Here is a 14,712-nt window from a genome sequence, read left to right on the forward strand (position 1 = left end):
ATTCTTTTTATTCATTTGTTTTTCCTTCCTCTGTTCTGTTATTTTAAAAAAATAAATAAATAAAAATAAAAACATTATTCTATTACAAATCATACTAGAACACTAATACTAATACTATTATTATACAATTCAAAAGACAGTACCACTTGTTCATCACAGAGCTGAAGTGAGTGTGCATAACCTTACCTGTTGTCACTACCCCTTAGTTGCTCTACTTCCTTGTTGAGTCTCTTCACATCCCGCTCCAATGTTGAAGTTTTGCTAGCTGCCTCATCAATAAGCCCATCCTTTACTTCCATAGCAGTACGAAGCCTTGACACCTGGCAGAGGCGATATCATTAGATACGTATTGCCTATCAGCACCATTATGTTAATATATAATCAATCCCAACCAAACCTTTATGAGTCACATCTGGTTAAAGCATCTTACCTCACCAGACTACTGATAACAGGTGTTCATTTGTGGCTACTGTATATGGTTACCATTCAATGTAGTGGATAATTTCCTGGGTTACAATAAGTAAATACAAGTACAGTAATCCCTCGTCATCTGATGCACTCTATACAATATTTCGCGTACACGATCGATCTTCTTTAGTACCCTTGGCTCTCTATACGATTGCTCTGGCTCACACTTAAGATCGCACGAGCGCGGTCGGTCCAGCGTTCCTCAATGTAAGTCGATAGGCATTTGTTTGGAATTGTGATCGCCGCGCCAATGATTGATGGTGCGGTGACCCATCAAAGCCAGCTTGGGGTACAAGTAGTGAATTGGGCTACTTATGGAAACCCTGTATTACTAAATTTTGAATTTAGCTACTTGTGACTTTTGGGGCTACTTTAAAAGTGAGTTGGGCTAAACTGGGCTACTAATGAGATGAAAGTCAAAGGTTGATTAGTGATTATGTATCATTTAAAATACAGCCTAATATAATTACCTTTTGAAGACACAAAAAGATAATGAATTATAATTTATCATATCATCCCTCTTTAAATTTCTTGCACTCTTGCATTAATTCCTGATTGGCAATTTAATTCGAACTGAATGTGTGAGATTACCACCCCAGTCAGTCGTGTATTCTTCATCCACGACTCTTGGATGCAGAAGCAGACCTTGATAATCTTCAGCTACGAAGACGTGGTTGTGGAGACTTACTGAATAATTATTTACATATGTAATTATAATGAGGTGCAAGAAAACACCTTCCTTTAGTTCCTAAAATACTTTCGTTAAGTTGAAAAAATGACTAAGTCCAACAGTAAGAGTTATGTTTTGTGAAGAAGAAAACAGCTTAGTTCTGTGAATGTAGAAGAAATGACATAATTTAAAGAAATAAGAAGTAAATTTAGTTAATGCAGTAAGTAAGGAGTTCTGTGTTAATTAACTTTAGGCTTACATCACTTCGAACAACATTACAGGAGCATTAATGGAGCAGCATACAACTGGTAAGTTGTGCACAGTTAAATTACAGTATATGCGTCTGTATGTATATACTCATGGACAGAGAGAGAGAGAGAGAGATACTGTAGACAGATATATTGATGGATATGTATATATACTGTACATAATTATGTTGGGCTACTTTATACTGAAATTCACTACATTTGAGGCCTGTTACCGCTACTTTTGGTCACAAAAATCTGGCAACCCTGGCTCAGCCTAGTTTTTCCCGCCCTCCCGTTTGATTCACTAGCTTTGTATTCCTGTGCATTAGCGACGTGATTTTCACTATTATTTCTCACCTAACCTCAAGAACAAGTTCCGTGATGTCTTCCAAGCGGCCTGCAAACTCTAGTGCCTCTGATCTCAAGCCTAAGAGAGCCAGGAAGAGCTTAAATTTGGAGTCCAACCTCATCATCATTAGCCGACATGAGGGAGGCGAAGGGGTAAACTCCATTGCTCACGCCCTTGGTCTGGCCCAGTCTACAGTATCAACAGTGATTAAGAATGCTGCCAATGTTAAGAAGGCTGGTGAAACGAGCTTGTCAAACCTTCCGTCAATTGTTTAGTGTTTTGGGTGAAGAGAGAGTGAGGAGCGAGTGTTTACGGTGCTGGGACGAGTTTGTGTGACACGTAAGCTTTATAGGTCAGTGTTTATGAAAATGTTTCAAATTCTAAGCTGGATGTGTGTTTTTCATTGCTTTGCGATTGTTATCATTAAAGTAGAGCACATGAAACATCTTTTATTTATAGCCTCCCTTGTCAAACCTTCCGTCGACTGTTTAGTGTTTTGGGTGAAGAGGGAGTGAGGAACGAGTGTTTACGATGCCGGGACGGGTTTGAGTGACATGTAAGTACAGCAAATAAAACATCTATTATTTATAAAATATGTGGTAAAGTATAGTTTAAGGGCACATAAATATGAGTCTAGGAACGCATCTCTGTTTTTCCCATTAAATCTTAAGTTCAGTACACGACTGCTCAATTTAAATTGCCTATTCAGGAACGTAACCCAATTGGATAGCAAAGGAGACCTGTATACCCCAGTTTAATGATGCAATTGGTTAAGGAAAAACCCATCGCTGGGCAGGGTATCGTATCTCAGGGTAGATTTAACATTTAACCTGTGGATTGCACAATTACCTTTTTTATCCCACCCCATGGTGTACTATTAAAAAAAAAAAAAAAAAAAAAAAAAAAAAATGTTTTATATAAACTTGAAGATAAACATCCAGGGCATCATCTGGTGGGAAAAAAAAAAAAACATTGTCTTTGTGTATGGTCATGTGTAAGTTTGCATAGTAAAAAAAAAAAAAAAAAAAAAAAAAATTTGTTTTATATAAACTTGAAGATAAACATCCAGGGCATCATCTGGTGCAAAAAAAAAAAAAAACTGTCTTTGCGTGCGGTCATGCGTAAGTTTGCATAGGGGAGTACAAAAAAAAAAAAAAAGTTTTTGTTTATTATAAATCTGAAGAAAAACATCCAGGGCATCATCTGGTGGGGAAAAAAAAAAAATTCTCTCTCCACCTTTGCATAGCACCATAAGTTTGCATAAGGGTGAAGCAGTTAGCGGTGAAGCTTGGCCAGCACAGCCTGAGCTGTGGTTCGCAACACAACACTTCCCAGCCTGGGCTGTGGCTCACAACACCTTCCCAGCCTGGGCTGAGGCTCACAACACGATGCTTCCCAGCCTGAGCTGTGGTTCGCAACACATCGCTTCTCAGTCTGAACTATGGCTTGCAACACGACACTTCCCAGCCTGAGCTGTGGCTTGCAACACAACGCTTCCCAGCCTGAGCTGTGGCTCGCAATCTACAGGTTAAAGTATAGTGCACCCCCACACAATGCGAACTCATGTGGTGCGAATCACCTACACTGCGAGGTCAACCCAGAAAATGCTTATTTTTACTGAATATGAAATCTGCAAATCAAACTTCCCAACATGTGAATAGGTTGTATGATTCCAAGGCAAGAATGGACTTCCCGCCATTGGCTGGACAATGCGAGTCAGTCACACGAAGGCAGGTGGCTGGCAACAAGCCAAATTCAAAATGGCAGGCAGCTGGCCTGCTATCTGCAAGCCATCTACCGAATTTCCTGGAAAAACAGATACTTCTCTTCCATACTGCCACAAGAACACGTGTTGTACCTCGCATCCTGTGGTCCGTTTTAGCATCGTAGCAGTACTCACCTCTAAGAGCAAGAGGATCACATTACAGTTGAAGAGTAAGGCCATTAAAATGAAGCAGGAGAGGAAAGGACACCCACCCCCCCTCCCTTCTTAACCCTTACACCGCGGGCATGTTTACCAATGTTTTGCGTCTCCTGCGGGGTTATTCGGGCTCCGACAGACTCTCAAAAAATATTTGCCAAAAATCAGTTATTAGCCCTAGAATATTAAAATTACAAATGCATATGGCACATACCTTCAGCTTTCTCCTGGGATGTTTGTTGAGCCTTCGTCGATTACCGTAGGACTTGTGGAGACCTCTGAAGTTGGGTAACGAAGTCTCCACTTTACACTTCCCGACAACCCGTAATATGACTACCACAGCCAGATATTAACACTATAAACACTACTCTATGATTATCAAGTAGTTTGGGATCCATACTCCAAAAAAAAAAAACACTGTGAAAGCAATGAAAATTACGAGCTCGTATGACCTTCCCACTTGTGCTAGTTCGCTGTTGGTATTCTGTCATTTATTATTCATAAAACCCCTCACACTTTACATTTCTATTACTATATAACACTTATATATATCTACAGTCTTTATCCATAAGTTTTCTTCAATAGTATTAGTTTATTGTCACTGTAGGGATTCAATTTCTTTCAGTAAAATACGTAGCATTCACTTTCTCGTCCTGTATACTAGCATTGAGAGTGAATGTCACTTTCACCTTCACTCTCATAACTCATAGTATTCAGACATGCTAGAGTGAAACTTTCACTTTCATTACTCCCAGGGTATATACTCGTATTCTTATAATACTACTCATTTACATTTCTATTTACGTTCTCTATTTTATTTACGTTATTTACATTTCTATTTTCTTTACACTGTGTTATACACTGTCACTTGAAGTAACTTATAAAACTATTTTCCACTGTTCACATATATTTACAATCATTACTTTCACTTGCTGTTTACACATTATTTACAATTCCACTTGCACTGTTTTACTCAATAGAAAGATCGTAGTCACTCTTTTATCAATTGTCAGCCCTTTACCTCTTTCCACACGAGGTTTAGTAGGGGGTAAAGGTCACAGGGCCCTTTGCATGGGGGTGAAAAGTCCCTGAAGTTAGCAAGAGCAAACAGACATACCTCCAGATTGGAAGATGAGAGTGAACTGATAAGGGTAGGCCGGGGTGCTGGCCTACCTAGGGAAATGCATTACTGCCAAGGTTAGCCTCTTGACAGCAGCTAATATATAGCAGTGAAATGATTGGCAGGAAATCTAGACAATACATTATAAATTAGGTAGTTCCAGGTGAATCTAAATATCACTTAGGCTTCTCCCTTCCCTCCTTATATGTATATTTATTACGAAAATAGATTATACGGCATATTTCAAGGGGAAATAAACAGCGAAAATTAGCAAACGAGTGCATGTGAGGTGTTGTCAGGTGATAATTAGCCAATTCCAGGTGTATGGCACTCTCACTTACCTTATTTCTTTCTTGTATATATTATTTGGTATAAGAATACGGCATAGGGCTTATTTCAATGGATGAAATCAGTGAAAAATTCCAGGGAAGATTTACTTAGCATAGCACGGCTGGGCAGACGAGAGGATAGGGTAATGGAGGGGGGGTAGGGAGGGGAGTCAAGAACGGGGAGAAATGGCTAAATTGTCAACAATGGATGGGAGTACAGATGAGATTAGGAGTGCTGACTAGTGCTGGTCATTGGCAGTGCTGATAGATGATACAAGCCACCACTTGGAAGCCCGAGTGAATTCAAAATAACACAGAATCACAAAAGCAACGCCCCACGGTATGATCCCTTGCTCCCAAGTGTCACGAAAGTGACGCCCCGCGGTTAAGGGGTTAACAAGCCCAGAAGTCACTTAAATAAAGGTACATGGTGTACTATTTGTTGGTTATTTGTTAGTCTAACTAGAAGTACTATTAGAAAAAGTATTAGCAGGACAGAGTAGGTTAGAAGGGGTCTCGAAGACAAAGCCCTGGGTGGGCTGTTCACCACATACCATTTTTCCCATAAGTTCTTTGGTTTACACAATGCGTTATCGTAGAATGTGAGGGTGCACTGTATAGGAATGCGTTTTTGAGCCTTGGGTACCCCCCCCCCAACCAAGCCCTAAACCCACCCAAATGTGTCAAAAAACAAGTTTAAAGCCAATCTAAATGGCCTAACAGCTGTAAAAGAAGCTAACCTAAGATTAACACCTGTAAATAACTCACTAAAACCAACAAATAAAATCTGAAAATTGTCAAATAAAAGTCTGGAAAAAATCAAGCTTAGTAAACTGTACCCCAAAATGACAATATTCATCCCACCTATGGTTAAAACACATTAATCTAAGTCTAAAAACAGTTTATAAATCAAGCTAATCACACAATTTTAGTCTAAAATATCATCAAAATCAGTTAGAAAAAAAATCACAACCCATTGTTAAACAGGGGTTTGGCCATTGATGGGCAGCGTATGGTGGTATATCTACCCCCATCGTTAAGCCGGGGTATCACATGTAGAGGTATCGTATATCAAGGTACAGTGATACCTTGATATAACGGACTTCAATAAACTGGAACTTGCTTTTATCAGATTCGAGGAGCTACCAGACTAAATTCCTATGTATCAGAAAAAGTCTGATACAGCCAGAAGCAGTCCGGACTGCCTGACCACTATAGCTATGTTCACCACAATAAGGTAAGCAAAAGACATGTTTATCAGTGTAGAGTACAGTATTATTATATATATACTATACCATCTGATTAATGTAGTGAAGTTATAACACAGTACAGTATCACAATGGTAGTCAAAACAGCTTAAAAACCATTCATGCAATCCAGACTAATGCCTGATATATCGGAAAAAGTCTGGATTAGCAGGGGGAAGTCCAGATGTCGTTTTTATCATAATTTCACATTTTTCGGAACGGTTTGGGCCCCAATCAGCCCATTAAAATGAGGTCTTCCTGTATACCTGTATGTCTAAAAGTAAAATAAACTGGTTAGAGCATTTTTTTTTTTAATGTGTACAGTATTACTCTAGTGGTAGGTGGTGGCGACCATCATCCACTCACTTGATGTAATGCTGCCTACTTCTTCCTTAGCCTTTATCATTCTTTTTCTGTGCCTGCCCTACTGTCTTCCTATTTCTCCCATCTTTCCTGTCATTACTTAATGCTTTTCTTTCCGTTACAGGTGGCTTTACATTGAGTGACAAGCCAAATGGTTTCCTGTAAGCCAAGAAACCATTTACAACGCTGGGTGGTAACCATATAACCAAACCATAAGTGCTCCCTACGTGTCAAGTGGGTTGGTGGAGGGTTAGTGCCTCTCCCTGTAAAACAAATAACTCAGAGTCAAATGGCCACCCCATACGGGATTATGGCGTCTGGCAATAGATAGATAGATAGATAGTATTACTCTAGGCATAGGCTTCGTAGCCTGCTCTCAAGGCCCAGTAGTCCTCCTGCATACCGTACACCTCCACAAGTCACCACTTTGGCACTAACACCCACTATCCATATTGAATGCATGCTAGGGCCGTTTCATAGGGGACTGGTGTATTGGTATTAGTGGGGGGTACTTTTGTGACATGTCAGTGGGTCTTCTGGTAGATCAGTAAAGTCTGCTTTTATGAAACTCAAATCCTTTAACTGTTCCCTGCCCCAGCGGAGATTCAAACCAGGGTCCATAGGACTGGAGGCCACCCCTCTACCAATTCAGCCACTGCCTCTCCCTACCAGATTTCTGATACCAGGTGTTCCGTTATTGTTACAGGGTTACCACTCAGTGTAATGGATGATTTCATGGGTTACAAAAAGTAAACAAAGACAAACATATGTGTAAATAAATAAATCTATCTACTTTCTATTGCCAGATGCCTTAATCCCGTATTGGGTGGCCATAAACAAATCGCCTCAATGTTGCCCTGTCCCCCGCCATTTCATTGTTCTGCTCCCAGCTCACACCCCCCTCTCTCATATACCTCACCACTCCATCCTTCCATCTCATCCTTGGCTTCCCCCTCCCTCTCCCCCCCTCCACCTCACTCACATACACTCTCTTCGTCAGTCTCTCACTCTCCATCCTCTCCACATGGCCAAACCTCCTTAATGTGTTTCTCCTAACATTTCCTATCACATCCACATCCACACCACAACACTCCTTCACTTCCTTTTGTGTCAGTCTGTCTCTCCATGTGACTCCACATGCTCCTCTCAAATAACTCATTTCCACTGCTCTCACTCTTGTCGTCTGTCCCTCCAACAAGGTCCAAGCTTCACTTCCATACATTAGAGTTGGTATCACAATACTGTCATAGAGTAGCTTTTTCACTTCTATGCTCACTTCCCTGTTTCTTATCATTGCTTTCAAGTAACCAGCAACCTTTCTTCCCTGTTGCACCCTTTCAAGCACTTCACCCTCTAAACTTCCATCCTTACTCATCACACTACCCAAGTACAGTACTTAAACACACTCACATTTTCCATTTCCACCTTATCAAACCTCACTGTACATTCAGTGACTTCACGTCTCCTGAAGACCATAACTTTACTCTTCCCTACCTTCACCTTCAGATGCTGTTTCTTACAAACTCTCCCAACTCATCCACCAAGCTTTGCAGCTCCCAGTTCTCTTCACTTAACAACACAGTATCATCTGCAAACAACAGCAGTACAGGGAGTTTCCAAACATTGCCCTCTCCCATTAGGGCTGCTCCAACATCCACTGCCCTACCTTGTATCTCTTTTATAACCCCATCCATATACAGATTGAACAACCATGGAGACATGACACATCCCTGTTTCAATCTAACAAACAGAAAAATTCATTCAGTTCACTATCCACATGCACAGCAGCCTTAGCACCCTCATACATACTCTTCACGGCCTTCAACAACTTCCCATCTACTCCATATATTCGTAATACTTTCCACAATCCTTGTCTATCCACCTTGTCATATGCTTTCTCCAAATCCATGAAAGCCGCATACAACTTCTTTCCCTTCTCTAGAAACTTTTCCACTAGAAATCTAAGAATATCTGATCTACACAACCTCTTCCCTTCCTAAAACTTCCCTGTTCTTCTCCAACTAATTCCTCTGCTATTTCCCTAACTCTGTCAATAAGTATCCTACCATAAACTTTTCCTGTTACACTAAGAAGACAAATGCCCCTTTGATTACCACACACTTCTTTTTCCCCTTTTCCTTTGTACAGGGGAATACTTATACCTGACTTCCAATCCTCTGGGACTCTACCTTCCTCCCAGGCTAATCTGCACATCTTCCACATCCATTCTACTACTATCTCTCCCCCATGCTTCAGCATTTCATCACACACTCCATCAATTCCTGGGAATTCCCCCATTTTAACTTTCTTCATTGCTTCCACAACTTCCAACCTACTGATTTCTTCCTGTCTTCTCACCTCCCTCCTTCTCCCAGCCATTCCCCAGCCACTTATACTTGCAGTACTTTCATTCTCTATGTTCAACAATTCCTTAAAGTGTTCTCTCCATCTGCTCACTTTTCCTCCCTTCTCCACTTATAATCTACCATTTTTATCTTTCACTCCCCATCTAACTTCTTTTGCACCCTGTCTAACTTTCTTTTCCTCTTTCCAGAACATTTTCTTACATTCCCACCACTTTACATTCAAGTTCCTTCCAAATTCCTCATCCACTCTCTTCTTACTCTCTCTTACTAATCTTTTCACCTCTCTCTTCCTGTATACACTGCTTGCAAATACAGTATGAGAATAACATTCACATATATAAGTGAAGACATGCTGAGAAAGATAATAACATCATTCATCAGACCAACCCTGGAGTATGCATCAGTCATCTGGAATCCTCATCTCAAAACACATGTAGATAAGATTGAAAAAGTACAAAGGGTAGTAACAAGATGAGTACCAAGCTTAAGGGATTTAAGCTACGAAGACAAGCTAGAAAAATTGAATTTATCAACACTAGAGGAGAGAATGAAAAGAAACGACATGATTATGCTACAGTCAATCCTCATAAATCGCGGCAATTTGGGTCTGGACCACTGCCGTTATTTATGAATTCCGTGATTTATGAATAATAACTCATGTGAAAAACTAATTTGGGTCTGGACTTTGGCCAACTCACCCCCACAGCACCCTACCTACACCTATCTAGGCACCATCAAACACAATCATACAAATTTAGGAATATTCAGTGCATGTATTAAGGGATCTCAACTTAATCCTATGACAAAGTTGCTTAAGTGAATGGAGTGGGGTGGTGTTGGGAAGAACTTAGAACCTCTCAGCACTTGTTCTTCCCAAACTCTTTCACCAGCTTTGAAAACTTCTCTCCCCTCTCAACACGACAAATGAGCTCCAAACGTTGACTGTACGACAACTGCGGCAGCTTCTTGACGCTATACTGCTTAGAGTGCTTCACTGGGGGGTCGGGAGGGGCCATGGCAGGTAGGAGGTGGGGGGAAATTGCACAAAAAAGGCAGGTAACTCTCGTACTCCACGGCGACGGTCTGTAGTGTGCGGACTGGCGGGACAAGAACAACAACAACATGGCAGCATTAGTATGCACATGTGCCACCAGGGATGCGCGGTGATTGGTTGTTGGGGTCACGATTTTCAGTTTGAATGCCGCGGTTTACAGTTCTTCTCTGAAAAGGCCCACTTGGGTGCCTAGATCCGCGATTTTCGTGACTTAACAGTAATTAAAGGTTGCCAGCAGTCTGACAGCCACCTAGCCGTGATTTACGAATCCGTGATTTATGAACACGCGATTTACGAGGATTGAGTGTATATAAATGCATCTCAGGGAAAGAGAAAATAGACATAAATGAATATATAACCTATGGGGAAGCATCGGCATGAGGACACTGCAAAAAACTACATAAAAAGAGAGGTGATAAAGACGTAAGGAAATTCAGTTTCCCAAATAAGGAATCACTACCGAATGAAACAGTGTGTGCCAAAACTATTTATAGACTTAAAGATATATATGACAAAATTGGTTTAATACATGGGACAGTACAAGCTTGACTCATTCCTATAAAGATACAAGTAAGTACGAATACACACACACACACACACACACACAGCCACAACAGACGGATGTGTCTCTCGACAGCTCTCAGGCCCAGGCTGCATACCTTAAGTAGTTTCCAGGAATTATGTTTATCCTGTCTCCTATGGTTTTGTTTTATGTTTAAAATATTATAAGTTAATATAGACTACCAAAAATGTAAAGATCTATTGGGAAGAATACACATGAATGTTTTGTAGTATTTTCGGTAACAGCTGTTTTTGCTACAGTAACCAACTTCCAACATGGCCGAAAACGTAAACACTGGGGGACTCGAATTTCCAGGATTTGACAGGAATACTAATATCATGGATCTGGTTAAAACATTGATAATGAGGATTAGTGAACTTGAAAAGAAAGTGGAGAATTTAGTGTTAAAGGACATGTGAGAATAGGGAAATTACTATACAGAGTCTGATCCAGTCCAATGAGATGGTGAATGAAGAAATAAGAAATTTGAAGCGTGAAAATGTTGAACTGAGGAGGAAACTAGAAAAGAGTACTAATAAAACAGAGAAGGTGAGTAGTGTATCAGAAGAACATGAGGCAAAGTGGGCACACGTAGAAGAAGAACAGAAAGAAGTGGTCAGCTTAAGAGAAATCATCCAGGAAGAAAGGGAAATGAACAAGAAAAAGATGGAAGAAAATGTAGTGAATATACTGAAGAAAAGGGAGAAAATAGTGAGAGAAACTGTAGAAAGGAACAGATGTGTGGTAATATTTGGAAACAGGGAGGAGGAAGAAAAGGTTAGATTCGTGAGACTCGAGAGAGTCTCACGAACCTGGTGAGAGGTATACAGTATTAGGCAAAATTGACCCCGAAGAAAGAAATTGAGGAAGTAAGGAGGATAGGGCCTTACAGAAAAGGGAAAACAAGACCAATGAGAGTCAAGTTGACATCAGAAAGTTTAGTAAATGATAAACTCAAAATGACCTGGAAATTAAGCAAAGAGGCTGGAATGGAAAATATTATAATAAAAGATTTAAATGAAGAAGAAAGAGAAGTTTTAAAATCATTGAAGGATCAAGTAAAGGAAAAAAATGATAAGAGGACAGAGGAAGAAAGTAATACTTTTTTCTGGAGTATTGGATATGAAAGTAAGGAAGTGGTATATAAGGAAATAGAAGCAAAGGAAACTAAGAGGGATAGCTGTGAAAGATTAGAAATTGAGGAAGTGGTACTGACGGAGAGAACAAGAGAAGAGGGTATAAAAAACATGGAAAATAATTTAAAGGTGATATACACTAATATTGATGGTTTAATATCGGCCAGGATTGAAATTAATGATTTCTTGAGAGAATATGAACCCGATGTCATGTGCTTTGTTGAGACCAAATTAAGAGAGGATATTGATGTTCATTTGGGAGATGGTAAATACAATCTGTGGAGAAGAGACCAAAAAGAAAAAACGGGAGGAGGAGTGATGATAGCAGTGAAGAACAACATACATGTAGATACCGTGCAAATGGGAGAAGGCAGGGCTGAAGTGATATATATGAAATTAGAAACTGGAGAGAAAGTGAAGAGAGATATGGCGGTAGTGTATGTTCCCCCTAAGACGAGAGCATGGAATGATGACGAATACCATGAGATGTTGTCAGATATGGCTAGCTATTTACAAAAAATAATTGAGAAAAGCAATAATATGATTTTGGTGGGTGACTTTAACTGTAAAGAGGTGAACTGGGAGGAATGGGACTCAGGAGGCAGCTAGGATTCGTGGGGCACTATGTTATTAAATATATTAATGAATAATGTGATGACGCAATGGGTCAAAGAAGAGACACGGTTCCGAGGTGAGGACACACCAGCAAGGTTTGATTTACTGTTTATCAAAGAACCCGATATAATAGAATCATTGAAATATTTCTGTCCTATAGGAAAAAGTGATCATGTGGTCATTGAGTTCCAGGTGATAATTGGGAACGTCGAGCCAAGAGATGAGCTTCATAGACAGAGAAGATACAACTTTGGGAAAGCTAATTTCACAGGACTGAAAAACTTTTTTGAAAATGCGGATTGGAGAAAATTCAGAGAAACAAGAGAGATAAAAAGGAAGTAGGATATCTTTCTAAACCTCTACAATTTGGGAGTGGAAAAATTTGTACCAAGAGTAAGAGGGAAAGAAAACAGGAAAAAGGAGTGGTTTAATAGAAGGTGTATGATAGCAAAAAAAGAAAGAGATAAGGTGTGGAACAACTGGAGAAAGAGGGGCAACACCAGAACAAAGGAAGAATATAAAAGAACTAGAAATTATTACAAAAGAATACGTAGAGAAGAAGAAAGGAATTTTGAAAAAGGTATAATAGACAAATGCAAGGATGAACCCAAACTGTTTTATAGATTTGTTAATGGCAAATTGAAACGAAGGGAAGGAATCACTAAACTGAAAGTAGATGGAGAGGTCTATAAAGATGCAGCAATGCAAGCTGAAATAATGAACAAATGTTTCCAATCAGTTTTCACTAATGAAAAAGAGTTTGTGGAAGGGGGGAGAGTGACCAGAAATGTACCGGTGATAAAAGATATAACAGTGGAGGCACAGGAAGTGTACAAATTATTGGAGACTCAAGATGTAAGGAAAGCCCCAGGACCTGATGGAATTTCTAATTGGGTACTGAAGGAATGCAGAGAACAACTGGCAGATAAAATTCACAGTTTAATCATGTGTTCTCTGGAAGAGGGGAAAGTGCCACAAGAATGGAAGAGGGCAAATGTGGTACCAATTTATAAGGAAGGAAACAGGGAAGAACCCCTGAATTATAGACCAGTGTCTCTAACCGGCATGGTTGCAAAATTGTGCGAGAGAATCCTGAAAGACAGATGGATAAAATATCTAGAAGAGATGAATATTTTGGCCGAATGTCAGTTTGGATTCAGAAGTGGAAGGTCATGTGTTTCTAACCTGTTGAGCTTTTACTCAAGAGCGATTGACGTGGTACAGGAGAGAGATGGTTGGGTGGATTGTGTGTACTTAGACTTAGAGAAGGCTTTTGACAAGGTACCTCATAAGAGACTAATGTGGAAACTAGAATACAGTGGGCTCGCATAGTGCGTGAGAGATTGGGCAGTGCACGAGCTCGCGCACTGGGAATTCGCGTATGAGGAATACATAATCTTATGGGAATAATTACATATGGGCAGTACCCCCCCATACCTGGACATTTTTTGGCCCTTAATGACATAATAAAGGTCATATGTTTCAGACATTGTACTAAAGCTATAGCTACAATAACAAAAATATGGGCAGTCACCTTAACAACAGTAGACAACAGGCCTGATGACCTTAAATAACAGGGGTTCCGAGGCGCGGCAACACTTATAGCTCCGCGCTCCCCACCGCACCTCCCACCGCACCAACACTTCCCTCCGCAGACTCCTCTTGATCACCTTCCCCAGGAGCATCAAAGTCACTCACTTCAGCCATAAACCCTTCAAAGTCCAATGCTGACACTTCTGACATTACATCCTCTTCATCCTCAACAGGATCAGGAGCAGACGATGTCGATGGTTCCGCTATTTCACCAACTTGAGCCCGCTGTGTGTAGCTTGTTATGAGCATCTGTCTTCTCCTGTTTATTTCTTCCCTGTACCTGTCTGTGTAGAAACGGAAGAGTTTGTCGATACCAACCAGAAGTTCCTCCGTTCGTAGGTTGCTCACTTCCTGTTCCTTCACCTCTTCCTTGAGCTTATCCACGGCAGCAAGGATCTTGCTAATGTTTGACATACACAGCTCAGTCCTGCCTTCCATCACGCATCAAGATGACGACACGTGACGCGCTGTGTGAGGGGTGGTTGCACACTAATAGAAAATGGCATTTTTGAGCCACTCCTTGCCTCTGCCTCGCATTCTGTGCGGTAAACTCGCGCATTAAAGGGTTTTTGGTTATGATTTTTGGTCACTCGTGCACAAGGCGAATCGCCCACTGCGGTGACGCGCACTGTGCGAGCCCACTGTATATAGGAGGACTGAAGGGGAAACTC

General features: G+C 40.6%; 1 protein-coding gene across 1 annotated transcript in view; it reads right to left on the minus strand.

Annotated features, from left to right (window-relative positions):
- Girdin (protein girdin) overlaps positions 1-14,712 on the minus strand; it is an 818,609-nt gene that overhangs the window by 218,767 nt on the left and 585,130 nt on the right. The window contains exon 17 of the mRNA XM_080282575.1: positions 187-320. Coding sequence (XP_080138701.1) covers positions 187-320 — 134 coding nt within the window. The remainder of the gene's footprint in view (positions 1-186; positions 321-14,712) is intronic.

Source organism: Coenobita brevimanus, chromosome 94 (assembly GCF_032717465.1).
Source record: "Coenobita brevimanus isolate Jiangsu-jjx chromosome 94, ASM3271746v2, whole genome shotgun sequence".
NCBI lineage: Eukaryota > Metazoa > Arthropoda > Malacostraca > Decapoda > Coenobitidae > Coenobita > Coenobita brevimanus.